Source organism: Stenella coeruleoalba (assembly GCF_951394435.1).
Source record: "Stenella coeruleoalba genome assembly, chromosome: 16".
Lineage (NCBI taxonomy): Eukaryota > Metazoa > Chordata > Mammalia > Artiodactyla > Delphinidae > Stenella > Stenella coeruleoalba.
In genome coordinates, this window is record NC_137162.1 from 25,981,082 (window position 1) to 25,996,962 (window position 15,881).

Sequence of the window (15,881 nt, forward strand, 5' to 3'; positions counted from 1 at the left end):
CATTTTCTTCACCCCAAGACAGATGATCTCAGGAGGCCTGTCAGACACTTATACGATGCTCACCTTCAGCTCTCAGCCCAATGCCGGGGAAGCTGAAGTTCTTCTGAGTGACCAGGGCTTACCTTGGTGCCAATTTTCTGATTTTTACCTGGAATTTTGTGTCATTCTTTCTTTTTACTGTGCAGGGCAAGCTGTAACAGCTCCTACAATATCACTTCTTTGACTTTTTTTTTTTACTATTCTTTTTTTAAAGTTGAAAGAGCCAAATAGTTCTATAAGGTTCATTACAATAGTCAGCAGTCTTCCCATTCCCCACTCCTTGGAGACAACCACCGTCATCTCTGTTAGCTGATTCTTTTGGTATTTTCCTCAATACCTCTAATATACTTTCTTTCTACTTCCTGGTATTCCCTTTTCAGGCTTTATCTATTGACTTGCTGCTACAGAAGATGAGCTTCTAGCTCCCTTCCATCCCACCCTCCCATCTTCCCAAGATAACTATATTGTAAGTTTGCTTGGCTAAGTATTAAGTGTTTACGTTATTATACTAATGCTATTTACGACTGAGTCATGTAGTATAATATGATTACTTTTCCTTTCTAGTGTGATTTTTAAAATTATTTATTTATTTATTTATTTTATTTTTGGCTGCATCGGGTCTTAGTTGCAGCACGCGTGATCTTTCATTGTGGCGTGCAGGTTTCTCTCTAGTTGGGGTGTGTGGGCTCCAGAGCACGCGGGCTCAGTAGTTGTGGTGTGTGGGCTTAGTTCCCCTGTGGCATGTGGGATCCTAGTTCCCCAACCAAGGATCAAACCTGCATCCCCTGCATTGGAAGGCGGATTCTTAACCACTGGACCACCAGGGAAATCCCTAGTGTGATTTTCTATTTTCCTTGTATTTAATAACTGTATTGGTTTTCTATGTGTTTATTGCTAATTCAATCCTAAACTAATGACCAATGGCCTATAGATTCTCCCAAGACTTTCAAATAGAGCAAATATTTATCAATTTTATCTTCTTTTTAAAAAATTAATTAATTTATGTCTGCGTTGGGTCTCCGTTGTTGCGCGCGGGCTTTGTCTAGTTGCGGCAAGCAGGGGCTACTCTTTGTTGTGGTGCGCGGGCTTCTCATTGTGGTGGCTTCTCTTGTTGTGGAGCAAAGGCTCTAGGTGCGTGGGCTTCAGTAGTTGCAGCACACGGGCTCAGTAGTAGTGGCTCGTGGGCTGTAGAGCACAGGCTCAGTAGTTGTGGTGCACGGGCTTAGCTGCTCCGCAGCATGTGAGATCTTCCCAGACCAGGGCTCGAACCCGTGTCCCCTGCATTGGCAGGCGGATTCTCAACCACTGCGCCACCAGGGAAGTCCCTCAATTTTATCTTTTTAAAGACACTTCTCCAGGGGCTTCCTTGGTGGTGCAGTGGTTAAGAATCTGCCTGCCAATGCAGAGGAGATGGGTTCGAGCCCTGGTCCAGGAAGGTCTTACATGCCGCGGAGCAACTAAGCCCGGGCGCCACAACTACTGAGCCTGCGCTCTAGAGCTCATGAGCCACAACTACTGAGCCCACGTGCCACAAATACTGAAGCCCGCGGGCCTAGAGCTGATGCTCCACAACAAGAGAAGCCACCACAACGAGAAGCCTGCGCACCGCAACAAAGAGTAGTCCCCGCTCGCCGCAACTAGAGAAAGCCCACATGCAGCAACAAAGACCCAACACAGCTATAAATAAATAAATAAATAAAACTTATTTTTTTAAAAAAAGAGTAGCCCCTGCTCGCCACAACTAGAGAAAGCCCGTTTGCAGCAATGAAGACCCAAAAGAGCCAAAAAAAACCAAATTAAATAAATAAATTAAATATCATTAAAAAAAAAAAGACATTTCTCCAGAGGATCCTTCCAAACGACTCTAGTCTGAACTGTCTACCTTCCGTTTTTGCAGCACAACTGTCGTCATGGGATCACCCCTTACCTTCACACTGGTGATTCCTCTCGCCTCTTTCTCACGTTGGATCCTATTTCCTGCTCCCCGTATGTCTTCCTCACTCATTTCGATGGAGCATATCCTCTAGCAGATTTCACTTTTTTAGTATGCTTCTCTCTGACCTGCCACCCTCAGGGGTTTTCAGGCAAATTAAAACACCAGCTTTACTCTGTGCACTGGTATAGAGACTTCCAAGGCCTTCTTTCGTTATTTTTTCCTGTGAATTGGCAGGCAACTCCTCCACTTTTATCTTCTTTTACAGGCAGTACCCAGTGGTGAAGAGGTCTGGATCTGGATTCAAACAACCCAAGGTTCAAATTTTGGCTCTGAACTTTATTAATCTTGGCTCATTGACCCAAAATAAGTTATACAATCTATCTAAGCCTCCGTGTTCTTGTTTGTAAAATGGGGACAAAAATAGCCCACAACACAGGGCCTGGCACATGGCGATACTTAATAAAAACTGCTTGCTTGGGACTTCCCTGGTGGTCCAGTGGTTAAGACTCCGTGCTTCTACTGCAGGGGTTCGATCACTGGTCGGGAAGCTAAGATCCTACGTGCCGCGCGGCCAAAAAAACAAAAACAAACAAACAAAAAAACCTGCCTGCTTGGTCACAGAAGCTGTCCAGCCCAGGATTCTTCCTGTATTGGGAGCACTGAGGACTGGTTTGTGGATGGCTCAGAGGCACACCTCAGTAATTCATCAATTGATCTAAATCTTTCCACGTCTTTCTTTTTTACTACCTGTCTATGTAACACATCCTATATTTACACTTTCCACTGTTTAAGGGGACTTTTTACATATCCTAACACGCCTTCTCTTTCCAGTGTCAGGACAGACTCCTGATTTCCAGTGCTGCACAGTTTATAGTACAGGCCCCTGTTCACCCTACCCACACTTCACAGATTGACAGAACCATATCCATGTTGCCTCTCCACCCTGGTCTCTACAGACTGAAGAGTCTTAATTTTTCCATTTTAGCCCCAGGGTATTGGTCACATTCTATCAATGGCAGCAGGTGTGGAAAGGAGAGGAGCCCAACCACCGAGACTCCTTTTAGCCACAATCCCAGTCCTGTGACAGTGATGACGTCTGCACTGGCCACACGACTTGGGGCCTTTTCCTTGGGGACGCCCGGGAGCAGGAACCAGGGCACCCGGGTTGGCAACTATTCAGAAGTGAAGTGGGTTTGGCCTGCTGAGCCCAGCTCAACCTCTGGCTTCTGCCGCTAGCTTGGGAGATTATTCCTTTTGCTTTCAGATTGCTGACGAAAGCTCTGAACTTTCCAGAGAAAGAACCACTTGCAGGTTTCCCTTCAGAGCAGGACTGGGACAGGGTGTGGGTATGGGTGAGGGCACCAGCTCACCTCCACAGTTACTGCTACCATCTGAATTTGGAAAAATTATCTGATGAGGATGACACACGGAGTAAAAGGCCTTAAAAGGTTATTGGTAAACACCAAAAACCAAACGATGAAACGCAGTATTTTCACTGTGAATATTCCAAGGATGGAACGTGATGATAGAACAGTGGGACGGAGTGTGGGTGAAGAAGACAGAGTGAGGAAAACTTGTGTTAAGGTTGGTGGATTCCTTCATCAACTATTAACTCCTCTGGGCACCAGGGACCGCCACCCGCAGCCTTGTGGTCTGACTCAGGTGGGAGACTAGGACCCCTGCTCTCCTGAAAGAGCCTGCTCTAGCCAGAGCCCTTGGCTTCCTGGTTTCTGAGACACTGAGTCATTTCCTCTCTCCAGCTCTCACCTTTGAGCCTTCCTTTTCCCTTCCCTGGAGAAGTGACTCACTACTGAAGTGTTGGGTGACACTGAGGATCAAGGATGGGCGATAAAAATACTCCTGATTGTGCAACTTGAGGAAGAGAGATGCAGTTTGGATTGAGAATTCAATGTGCCGGCCATGAACTCTGAGGCTGGGGTGTTAACGATGGCCACTGCTTCACCTCTTTGGGGAAGTAGAGCAGAGAATGGAGTTCAAACAGAAATTCACCCAGGCAGGACTGCTGTGGAGCCCTTGTTCTGCCCTTTCAAGTGTGTATTTCCGAGAAAGGCACATAAAGGCAGGCACTTAGCAAGACAAATGTGGATTACAGAGGCCTGGGCCCTTCCTCCCATCAGCCCTGTGGGGCCTGGCTGGGGCCCTGAGAGCAGGGCTGTTTCTTCTTGGGTTTTTCTCTCCAGTGAAAACAACCGTACTTCCCCAGCGTGGGAGCGGTGAGGGGCGCCAACATGACACACTCGGGCTCCAGGCAGGCCACTGCACTGACATGATAGAGCCCTTTGAGCAGGGTTACCCAAGACTGCCCTGCATGCAGGAAGTGATGGCAATAGCCCAGCTGTTTTCCCAGATGGAAACTCACCTTCCTTCACCCAATTCACTGGATGCAAACGAGATATTTTCTTCTTCTAATTAATCTTCATGGGTCTCATGGGCTGAGCAAAACAAAACACAATTTTCTCTAAAGGATGACTCTTTGGCCAGGTCACAAGCTATTCAAGATGGGAACAGAGGCAGCATGGCTACCCATCCAAAAGGCTAAAGAGATGGGAGCAGAGACAGTCATAAAAGTGGGGAGAAATACATGTGTGTTTTGTGTGCATGTTGGGGGAAGGGTGCAGCTGAAAATGTCACAACAGGAGAAATCATGCTACAAAACCTTAATTTTCCAGAAAATTAAGGCAACAAGCAAAAAAAAAAAAAAAAAAAAAAAGCCTTAAAAGCTGCTGGTGCAATTCCAGAAGACTGAGAAACTTAGCTCAGCGATGACGGTTAGTTTGCTTTTTTTTTTTTTTTGCGGTACGCGGGCCTCTCACCATTGTGGCCTCTCCCGCTGCAGAGCAGAGGCTCTGGACGTGCAGGCTCAGCAGCCATGGCTCACAGGCCCAGCCGCTCTGCGGCATGTGGGATCCTCCCGGACCGGGGCACGAACCCATGTCCCCTGCATCGGCAGGCGGACTCTCAACCACTGCGCCACCAGGGAAGCCCTAGTTTGCTTTTTAAAGGTGCCGCAACTACAAAGTGTCTCTCCAACAGCCAGGAACCTTCCCCCCCAACACATGTGCACACACATGCATGGGCCCTGCCCCTCTTTGGGGGGGGGTTATGTGACCCAGAGAGCTCCCTAAAAGTCCCCCAACCTCAATCAGTGACTCACTGGCAGAAGGAGGAGGAGGTCCTGGTACACTGATGCAGGTTCCCAGCATCAGAGCAAGTTTACACAAATGCAAACCTCCCCACGCAATGCACCTGACCAGACCATGCACATCCCCGGGGTCACTGTGGGGAGGCTGGGAAGCAAAGGCCAGACTCCACAGAACAGTCCACGTCTAACCAGGCAACCTCAGACAGAGGATGCCAGTGACGTTTTCTCCCTCGACCCAGGTCCTTATAAATGTCGGCAGGCACAGCCCTTAAGCCGGGCTCCCCTCAGTGGCACAGAGGAGTTGCTTCCCAAACTCACGCGGGCAGGCCATGGGAAGGGAGGCGCCAGCAAGCCGAAGGAGGCTTTTCTCAACTGATCATCTTGGGAAAAGCCAGATACAAATTTCACGGCTGGAATGCAGGGGTTGTGAAACGCTGGAAGAAGCCCCAAAGAGGGCCAAGGACTCCCCTTCCGGGAAGGCGGAAGGCGGTGGGAGGAGGGTTGGCAGGGGGAGTGGGAGAGGAGCAGTTACCCAGAGGGCCCTGCCTTTCTGGGAAGCAGGAAGTGAGGCCTCAAGCAAAAAAGAAAGAAATCCCCTAGCCCTGAAGTGGTGGAGGGGCCAGAGATATACGGTTGATTTTGTTTCTGAACATGAAGAAAACAAGGCTCTGTGTTAAAAAGTAATTCTGGTATAAATGAGACAATTATGACACATCTTGTTATCTCTGGGATTTGGAAGCACTGAGCCTGGCGGCATGTCTTCCCTAGAGTTAAATACAAACAGTGAGCTTCTAACATGGGGCTTTAGCCTTGTCCTCGGTGCCAAGGGAGCAGTCTCTACTCACGCTCTGACTAGTTAGAGGAGGTCCACCTATGAGGGTGAGAGACACAGTCTGGGGTGTCCCTCACACGGTCCCTGAGAATGGAGTAAGGAGGACCACACCGTGTTAATGGCTGAGGGACTGCCCTAAGTGCCACCCTTTTCTCACCTTGGCCAAGTTACTTATCAGCCTCTTTGTACCTCACTCAGTTTCCTCATCTATAAAAGGGGGATAATAAGATTATCTACTTCACAGAGTGACTATGAGGATGGTATAAAGCACTTGCACCTGATCAGTGTTAGTCGCCATTAAGGTGGGAAAAGATCAAGTGCCTGATTCCCTCAGGTAGGCCAGAGCCCAGCTGCTAATACTCAGGCTCCACTGGCTCTTCTGAACCTCTGTTCTATCTCCACAGCCTTCTCAAACCACGCTCAGGCCCATAAGACTATGCATCAGGGCCCCAGCCCAGAAAGCCTGACTAAAGGAAATCGGACACGAAGACACAATAGGGCCCATGCCGGTCACTCCCCCACAGGGAGAGGAGCAAACACTAGTGCCAGCACATTTTGGGTTGGCTTTCTCAGTCACAATCCATGCGGTTTATCTGAAACCGGGTCAGGTCCCAGGGTGGGCAGCACAGATATTACAGTCGTGCGTGCTAATCTGAACTGAGGCCGCCGTCATCGATCCTGAGGTGACAGGGAGCTGGAGACTTGAGGGAGGGTTGGAAAATGTTCTTGGCAAAGGAGGAACCATTTCTCAACCAACTGCTAACAAACTGGTAACCAGCACTGACAACCTTAGAGGAGACATTCCGAATCCCTTCAGACTGCAGATTCCAGCACCTTGGAGACGCGACTGGGTCCTTGAGCTGCAGGGAGGGGAGATGACCCCAGATGGCTGCACCTCTGATCTATTCGCATCCATCTCTCTGCAGCTCAGCCAACTCAGGCCAAAGAGAGGAGGCTGCAGCCTCTGCCCTGAGTCTACAGATAGCCCTTGGACCAGATCCGATGCCCCACTGCCCAGTGGGCTGAGTCTGGGCTGGACGTCTGCATCCAGGAACTCTGTGTGCCTTACAATGTCTGGGGGTGCAGCAGCTGGAAGTACGCCCTCGACTGGGAGTGAGATCTCAGACTTGTCCCAGATGTATAGTAGGGGCAAGTGGGCTGCCTCCACAGGAGCCCCTGCCCTTCTGCCCAGAAACCCAGACCTTTGGAGGTGGAAGGGCCATCTGGACTGAGACTACAAGTTATGGGGCAATCTGCTTGAGCCTTTAAGCCTTCAATTACCTCCCGACCTCCCATCAGTGCCAGTGGGGCTCAGAGGAAGAGGCCAAGCTCAGGGCACGCGAAGGAGTATGGCCCTGGGACAGGGTCCAGACTCACAGGTGGAGAGTTTCCAGATGCCCCACGACTCAGCCTGGCCATCTGCTCCTGCCAGGGGAAGATGGTGCCTTAAGCCAACTCCTTCAAGGCGGCTGGCTGCAGAAATCCACTGGCTGGAGTTGAAAGCTGCTTGGAGGTGGCAGTGGAAGCTTCTCCAGGCTCTTGCAAAAGGCCTCTACTCTCATGGCTTCTGGATGGCAGATTCTTCAGGTTGGCCACCTTGGGCAGCTGGAGTAACTCTCCCTACTCCACAATCTGCTCCCAGGTTACAGCCTCGACTTTAACCAGCCAGGCCTCCCCTGTTCCATCCCTGTCAGCTTCTTCACCTGCTTGTTAAAATTCCAGGGCTCCTTCGAGGCCCGTCTTATGTCCTTCCTCCTCCAAGAAGCCCTCCCTAACTACTCCAGATCATGCTGACTTGACCCTTCTGTAGCACAATAGATCATTACCATTTCTGGGGATCGTGGATGAGCAACTGGAGCTAGAATTCAAAGGAACTATTTCCAACAAATTACACCCACAGCCAGAATCATGCCAATTAATTAACTGTTTCAGTTCATGTGCCCCCAAAAGAGCCTACACCTCAGATGGCCCTCTGGGTCCTGAGCCTGCCACACAGCAAGTGTGTAATAAAGACTTCTTAGAAGAAGGACGGATCACCCTGGTCTTGCACGAGTGGTCCGCCTCCCTGTTAGCCCAGGGCACAGCAACTTCCTCTCTGGCAGGCAGGGTTCCTGCTCTGGGCTGCCAGCTCCCAGGCATCCCCTGCCAGCAGCTATTCCCTAGAGTTGCCCTGGGACTAAGGGCAGAGGGGGGTGCCCAGCTCCAGCTCTGCCCACCATTCGCCCCCATCAGAGGAAGAGAGGTCAGCAGGAAGTGGATCTGACCTCTGGGGTGGTCACAGTCTCTCCTAAGAGCTATAGGGGCTCTTGGACAGACAGCACAGGCCTGCAGAGGACTTCCCTTCCCTGGGCCCCATGGAAGGGAGGCAGGAAGAAGGGCCTCAGCAGCAGGCGTCCAGTCCGGGGCTGGCCAGACAGGGAGGCCCCTGGGGTTGCAGCTATCAGCCGGAGACCAGGCTCCAGGAAGGAAGGAAGGGCAACTCTGGCCGAGGCCGAGATAAGGAGGGGAATCGTGCTCAGCACAATGGGCTCCCACAAGGCTGGGAGGCCCCAAGTCAGATTTTGCCCCAACTTGGCCTCCCATCTGCTCACACAGCCTATGTAAATATTTACTGTTGTTTATATTTCTGGTCCGCTGCGTTCCCTCTGAGGCCCTTACAACCCACAGATCTGTGTGCCCCAGAGACCCTGAGTCCATCCAGCAAGGCCTCTGGGCATTGTTCTCTCTCATGCAAGCCACAGGGACAGGCCCTGAAGGACAAAACTGCCCCCTTGTCCCAGTCCCGGGACACTGCTGTCAGGAAGCTAGACTAACCCCTCTGTGGGCAGGGCACTTACGGGGCCCGGTCGTGGGTGAGGCCGTTCTGCCGCTGGGGGTTGATTGGCGGAAGGACGGGTTTGCTGTTGATCTCAAGTCCTCTCCTCAAGGTCTCCCGGATCTGCTCCGTGTCTGCAATGACACCATTAAGTTACCTGATGGCCCTCTGGGCCCCCAGCATCCCCATCCCTGTCCTTGGACCCTGGCTCTGCTGATGGGCTGGGGAAAGGCCCCCACGAAGGCTGGTCTTGAGGCCACTCTAGGCATCAGCTGTGCGATCTGAGTGCAGCATGAGGACACAGAGCAGACGAGGCATCGTGTGCTCTGGAAACATCTGGTCTGAAGAGCACCATTCTTGAGGAAGACAAGGAATGGCCTCTGGACTGCAGAAGGGCACTCTCCAAGGCAGGGCTCTCCTCCACTGTCCTTTCCCATCCTGTGTCACAGGCCCTAGGCTTACCCCTAACATGGCTCCAGACAGTGACTCACAAGACAGCCATTGCCCAAGACCACCCAGGGATTCTACCCACTTGATGGATGCCAGTAAGGGCTGCGAGTGCTCTGCCGTGAATGAGCAGGCAACCCTTACACAAGTTCCTGGCTTCTGGGTGGTCAGCTGGTATCTGGCCCTGCCACCCCTTCCCCTTGGGCCGGGTCAGTGGGATACTGAGTCATCTCCCCACCTTGGTACTACCCCAGGGAACCCTGCCTCTCCACGGGTCTGCCAAGGGCCAGGAGGTGACAAAGGAGTCCCCTGGTTGAATTATTTCTTTGCAAGGCGCTTTTCTGGTCTTTGGGGTGAAGCTTACTAGTCTGGTCCCCTATATTGAGATTTTCATCTAAGATTTACTTCTGCAAACTGCAAACACACACAAAAAAGCAAATTAACGTTTGTTGGTTAAAGGGTGGGCTTTGAGGATAGAAGTGATTATTCACTTTTCTAGTGTTTGGCTTGTTATAGTGGCATGGATCTTACTTTTATAATTTTTTTAAAAATAGCCAATGATGGTTGAAATTTTGGACAAAACTGCGAATCCCTCCTTAAATTAGCTCTTTTGTCAAAAGCAACTGAATGATTCTAATAACTGTACACTCTCTCAGAATCTCCCCAGGGCTTGGCACGTCATTAGAATAAGCAGGAAGGAAAGAAAGGGGTCAGATATTTGCACTAGGGGTTTAAGTTGTTTTTTATGGAAAGAAAACCTTTTATAAGTGCGGTCACATGCGCTGGTATTTTATTCAGGATTCTAGGTATCTTACTCTTCAAAAGTTAAGAAAAGGTGGAAGAATTGAAAAAGGAAGTAGAAAAAGCAGCTGCGATCACGTCTGTGTAAAGGGCCGCTTTTCTTTTGGAGTTAGTTAGGGATGCCCTTTCTTAAAAACCACAACTGTTTCGCTAACCAAGACCAGCATGGTAAGCTTCCAACAGGGGAGCCATATCCTCCTTCCCCAAGGCCCCCCGACAAAATGCAGCAGGTAAGGGTGCCCTGCCTACGCCCCTTACGTTATCTCTGCAAGAGAGTGGGGTGGGGAAGTGTGCAAACTGGCCTCACACTCAGGCCTCTCTTGTCTGAGGCCTGGGAGGGCCCAAGGCCAGAGTGATCCTCAGGTCTGGCATGACTTTCAGGCTAGAGCTGGGCCCTGTGTCAATTCTGTGGGTGGCCGATGCTTGTTCTCTTGCGTTTGGGTGGACTATGGCTGTTTCCTGTAACTGTTCTAGGGCTTCCACTCACCTCCCTGACCTCAGATAGCAAGGGGCAAATCTAAAACACAATGGTCACTGCTGGAAGTGCGATCTGAAATACACACAGGAAACACAGGAGAAACGGGTCAGTAAAGCTCCCTTCATTCCACCCTGCTGAAGACCTCACTTGCTGTTTAAATCCTGCCAGGAAATACTGAAACCCGGCCTGGGGAAAGGGAAGGCGACGGCTCCCACCTTTGCCAGAGAGCCGCCGGGGCTGAGTACCGATGCAAATGCTCCGGCTGTCCTCGTCGTCCTCGGGGGGCCGGCTCAGGTCATCCCAGGCACACTTGGCGCTGACACCGCTCAGGTTGGACCCGTCCGTCTCAATGCCTTTGTCAACTCTCTCCTGCTTGGAAAGAGTCAAAGAGCCGGAGTTCCTTCAGCGAACCGGTGGCCCAAGGTCACCACCACCTTTCCCACGTTTACTGAGCCCTGGTAAGAGCTGAGCACGGGGCAGGGGCCGGAAGAGCAGGGTCTCTGACCTTATTCTGCCCTGGTTACTAACGCATGGCGGTCTCTGCCAGCCACGGGTCTCCTCCAGGGGAACCAGGAATTAGGGGAGCCGGGAAGAATGAAAATCCCAAGGGAAGCGTCTCCTCTCCCATCAGCCTTCCAGTAAAGTGACTGTCATTACCCGCTTCAGAGCTCCGACTCTGCCCACCCTGTGCTGGCCCGTGGAGCTGATGTGGCAGAGCCAGGAACCACCCTCCTGAGGAAAGGCACAGTCCTTCCTCTCCTCACTGATCACCCGGTCGCTGCTCCAGAGGCCAGGGTGGACGCCGGCCACAGGCGGGAGAGGCGGGGACTCAGCCCAATTTCTCCAACTCCATACCTGCAGTTTTCTCTTCCAACAGCAGAGGGTGTGGTCACACAGGGAAGAGTCCCCAGAGAGCAGAAGGGCCGGACTTCCCCTTGCTGCATTGCTGACTTGTTTGGCCAAGAATTCTGGATGGAGATTCTTTTCCATTTCTTAGACTGAAACGGGGGCCTGGAGGGCAGTGACCATCTTTAGACCCCACCAGAGGCCCTGCCTTCGCACAGGCCTTGACACTTCTGAGTCCAAACACTCTCCAAATGGCCTCAAGGAAGAGCTAAACACAAACACCTGGGATTTCTGGTAAAACAAAGTTGTGATGTTGGGTTTTGGATGAAAGGTCATCTGGGAGGCTCCCGCAACCTTGTTCATAAACAGTCATGTAGGCCAAATAGAGCTCCTGAGTTAGTACTTCAGTAAGAGTCTGCTCCTCCCTGTCTGGGGAACTTTCTCCCCGTGGCTCCACAGGCTCTGAACAGGCCTGCTGCTCGGCCAGGGAGCCCATCCAGGGAAGCACAAGGTAAGCTTACAGAGGGTCCTTATTTTTTGAGACCAGTCAGCAGGTGGCCCTGGCCCAATGCCTCCTTCCCATCAATCCCATCCTCCTCCTCTCCAGTGCTACCAGCAGCCTAGGCAAAGCTGGGGATTCTGAGCAGAGGCGTGGGAGGCTGATGACAGGGAGTGGCTCTCTGTGCTCTAACCAGGGGCGTGTGAGCCCTAGTTTGCTTGGGGTGGAGTCTACGCTTTTCCCTCTCCACTGGCCACCCTGAGGCGTCTCACCTAAGCAAGGAGCTCAGGACACCTCTTGGCTCAACAAGCTCAGCCCACTTACTTTATGAGTAAACAAGAAAGGGTGAAGACGCAGAGGAGTTCAGAGACTTGTCCACGCACATAGCTAGCTAGTGGTGGAGCTTGGAGCAAAGGACCAGGAGCAGCTCTGAAACAAACGGCCTGCAAGCAAGCCCCGGAGACACAAGCGAGCACACAGGAGCTCCCACTGGGTGCACAGAGCGCCCAGGAAAGGAAGCTGGACTTTCTCACCAAGGTGCCCCTGCTTGCTTTTTTTCTTTAAATATAATCCTTCTCTTTATAAATTTATTTATTTATTTATTTTTGGCTGTGTTGGGTCATCGTTGGTGCGTGCAGGCTTTCTCTAGTTGCGGCGAGCGGGGGCCACTCTTCGTTGCAGTGCGTAGGCTTCTCATTGCGGTGGCTTCTCTTGTTGCGGAGCACGGGCTCTAGGCATGTGGGCTTCAGTAGCTGTGGCTCACGGGCTCCAGAGTGCAGGCTCAGTAGTTGTGGCGCACGGGCTTAGCTGCTCCACAGCATGTGGGATCTTCCCGGACCAGGGCTCGAACCTGTGTCCCCTGCATTGGCAGGTGGATTCTTAACCACTGAGCCACCAGGGAAGCCCCCCCTGCTTGCTTTTAAAGAACACTAGGCGCTCTGGGTTCTGCTGGCTGGCCTCAGGGGCGCCTGAAGACTAGGGAGGAGAACTGTTCTCAGCACACAGAGAAAGGATGGGCTGCTTACCCTAGTAGCTTAAAGGATCAGGTGCTTTCTTAGCACTTGGCACCTAGGACAGGGGCCAAACAACAGCCCATGGTGCCCCGTGCTGGATCCCAGTGTGGCTGCAGAACAAGGGCTTAGGGAAACATAGCCTTTGTGGTTCCTGGTTCTTGCATAAGCAGAAGCTACAAAGAAACCAAGTTTAAAGTACAGATAACAGAGGATATCCTGGCAGCAACTGGAAAGCTGCAGTGTTCAAGGCACTAGGAAAACAGAGGAGCATCATCTGTGAATGAGTAGGGCTTCTGCCCAAGAACTCCCAGGTCTGCAGTAAACAGCCCAGGAACTGCTGGCTACATGTCCGCCTGCTACCTCTCCTGGCCACCTCCCACCCTTCCTAAAGGACATATAACTCCTGGCAGCAGCCTGTGGCCTACCAGATTTTTGCAGAGGCATAAAATGTTCAGAGATGGCAATGACCCGCAATGGGCAGGGGCAAAGGAGAAGGAGGCAGGCACATGTCAGGCACATTATTAGCTGTCTGCGGTTCCTGCTTCAGGAGCTGCCAATAAGAAAGGAAGTTATGCTCTACGTGGCTTTCAAAATTCACCTTCATACAGAGTGCTGCTTCTAAAAAACCCAAAGACAACACTGACACTCTGTACAGGTGGGCTACAGTGAGTGAGAACTGCAGGCCTGTGTGTATAGAGACTTCCTTTTATATATGAAGGGATGCCAACCTAGCCAGGGGAGGAGCTCGGTATCCGACTACCCAAGATGAAAAATGTATCTAAAAGGGGGATGGGATCATTAGACCAATCAGCGCTCCTCCCTGCAGCTGGGCTGTGGAGTCACTATCACCTGTCCTACTGTTACAGGGTGGCGGTGGCAGTGGGATGGCTTCCTGAAAGAAACTCTGTGTTCTTCTAAGAAGGGGAACATGGCAGGATGAGTACTGGGCAAGAAATATCCACTATACTGATTTTCTTTCCTTGCTAGTGATCGGATTTTCTGGTCAGGTTTATTGATGTATAATTTGCATTCAATAAAATCAATCCTTTTAAAATGCAAAAAAACATATGTCTAAGACAAGTTTTCCTGGCCTGAAATCTCTGCTCCCTTATGTGCTCTGCAGAATTCAGAGGACAAATTCCAAATCATGCCATATTTCTACTCACTCACAAATAAAGCTCCTCCGTTTTCCCAGGATGAAAGCCAGTGTTATTTGGAAGAAGCCTAGGCACAGTGTGCTAGAAAGGTTTTCCTCACTCAAGACATACTTGCAGGTGTGGATCGATCTCAAATATGGTCTCTCCCCTCCTCATGTCAGTTATCAGCCAGGGGCCGCCAGCGCTGTGGACAAGGAAAGGGGACAGGATGGTAACTGAGGGTCTGGGGCTGATGGGCTGGGTCTACATCCTGCCCTGTTTGCTGCCCCCAGCCCAGAACACAGGGGATCAGTTAGTGGCCAGAGACAGTCAGGGAGAGTGATCAGGAAGCCCCAGTCTGAAAACCCAGAGCCTGAGCAGCAATGTAAGGGGGCACCCACATGTGGAGAGAAGGAGGGGTTCCCAAGCCCAGGCCCAGGGACCCCGCCCCCATCTCATAGTGCAGGGATGTACTCACATGGGTACTGTCCGCAGCAGCTCCAGGATGCCCTGCCCATTCCACTGCTGGGCTGCGTGGAGCTCCTCGGTGCAGACGCCAACAATCTGAGACCCCGGGACAAAGATGCCATTGTGCGTTAATGGCCATTCCTCCAACCCACCCGGAAAGTCAACTACCCAGGCTCTCTTAGTATCACCAAAGTTGGGGGACCACAGGCAGGATCTGTGCTCAGGGGCTGATGTGTCCAAAGTGGGATGGTTCCCTTAGGAGGGAACAGTGGCCTGGCTAGCAGATGGATGGGTCCACACACAGGGCACTGAGGTCTGACCCTTGCCCTGCTGTGATGGCTCAGGGGTCTGGGCGACACAAAGCCTAGCCCTAGACTGCAGAAGAGAAAATCAGGGCCCTGCCAACTCAGGATGGGTCCCCAGCCCATGTCTCTGGAAGCAGGGATGTGCTCCTGCCCAGTCTAGGATCATGGGGGTTGTAAACAGAGGAGATTTTGAGACGCTTTAAGCTTAGCACGATGACCAAAGGGCACCAGCAGCTCACAGAGAAGCTCCCTTCCTTATCAGGGGCTGAGCCTTTGAGTAAATCTCAAAGGAAACAACTGAACTTCCACACAGACCCCACCATGATCACAAGCAGCCCGGGTGCAGCTGGGGTAGGTGCACGTCGTCCCTTCCGGGTAAGGGAAAGTCCAGTCCAAAGCTGCCTGCTGGGAGGTCCTGTGCCTGTGGCTATCTGGGTCTTACGAGTTCACAGAAATACCCTCCCTGCTATCCACTCAGTACAGCCATCCTTTCCTACCCAAATGGCCCCTGCCCCTGCCCCCTTACCCCATCTCAGCAGGTTAAATCAGGCCATCCGAATCTACCCAACAAACCATCAGAGGGACTAGAAAGTGGAAGGAGACCACAGGAAATCTCTGTTCCCTCACTGCCCCACCCAAGCCCTCCTGTCCTACCAGGAAAGGCTCAAGCCCAAGTCCAACCTGTGCCTCACCTGGAGGAAGGTAACCACCCCAAACGGTGTCTGCACGGGCTGCATCTGCGGGTCCTCTGTCAGCAACATGTGCTGAATTCTCGACTCACTGTTATCCAAAGGGCTATGCCAAGACACGTGGTCCCCGCTGCAGAAGGTGTTCTCTGTGGACAGACGTGAGGGTCCTCAGCGACCGAGGCCCTGCAGCCAGGCCTGGAGCCCGACCCGGGGTCTCAGAAGCCCTGGCTGGGAGGCTCCCCAGCCTTCCAAGGTGGCCCCTGTGAAGGAGGGGACGCATTCACTTGGATGGGAGCAAAGAGTATGGTTACTGCCCCCAAACCAAACACGTTCCTGCTCGCCAATTCTGCCAGCCTTCAGTGGAAGATGACGGGCTACCAGTGTGGCTGCGTGCTTGGCCTGACAAGTCCAAAG

The 15,881-nt window shown here is 51.9% G+C and overlaps 1 protein-coding gene across 4 annotated transcripts in view; it reads right to left on the reverse strand.

Moving 5' to 3' along the window:
- The window catches only part of SUFU (SUFU negative regulator of hedgehog signaling), a 110,811-nt gene that overhangs the window by 22,223 nt on the left and 72,707 nt on the right, over window positions 1–15,881 (reverse strand). For 2 of the 4 annotated variants that reach the window (XM_079900643.1, XM_079900641.1), the window contains exons 4-8: window positions 15,471–15,613; window positions 14,484–14,569; window positions 14,138–14,210; window positions 10,727–10,880; window positions 8,808–8,919 (exon numbers count right to left, since the gene is read on the reverse strand). In XM_079900643.1, coding sequence (XP_079756769.1) covers window positions 8,808–8,919; window positions 10,727–10,880; window positions 14,138–14,210; window positions 14,484–14,569; window positions 15,471–15,613 — 568 coding nt within the window. Of the gene's footprint in view, window positions 1–8,807; window positions 8,920–10,726; window positions 10,884–14,137; window positions 14,211–14,483; window positions 14,570–15,470; window positions 15,614–15,881 lie in introns of all 4 variants that reach the window. The other 2 variants (XM_079900642.1, XM_079900640.1) reach the window with 1 other exon arrangement.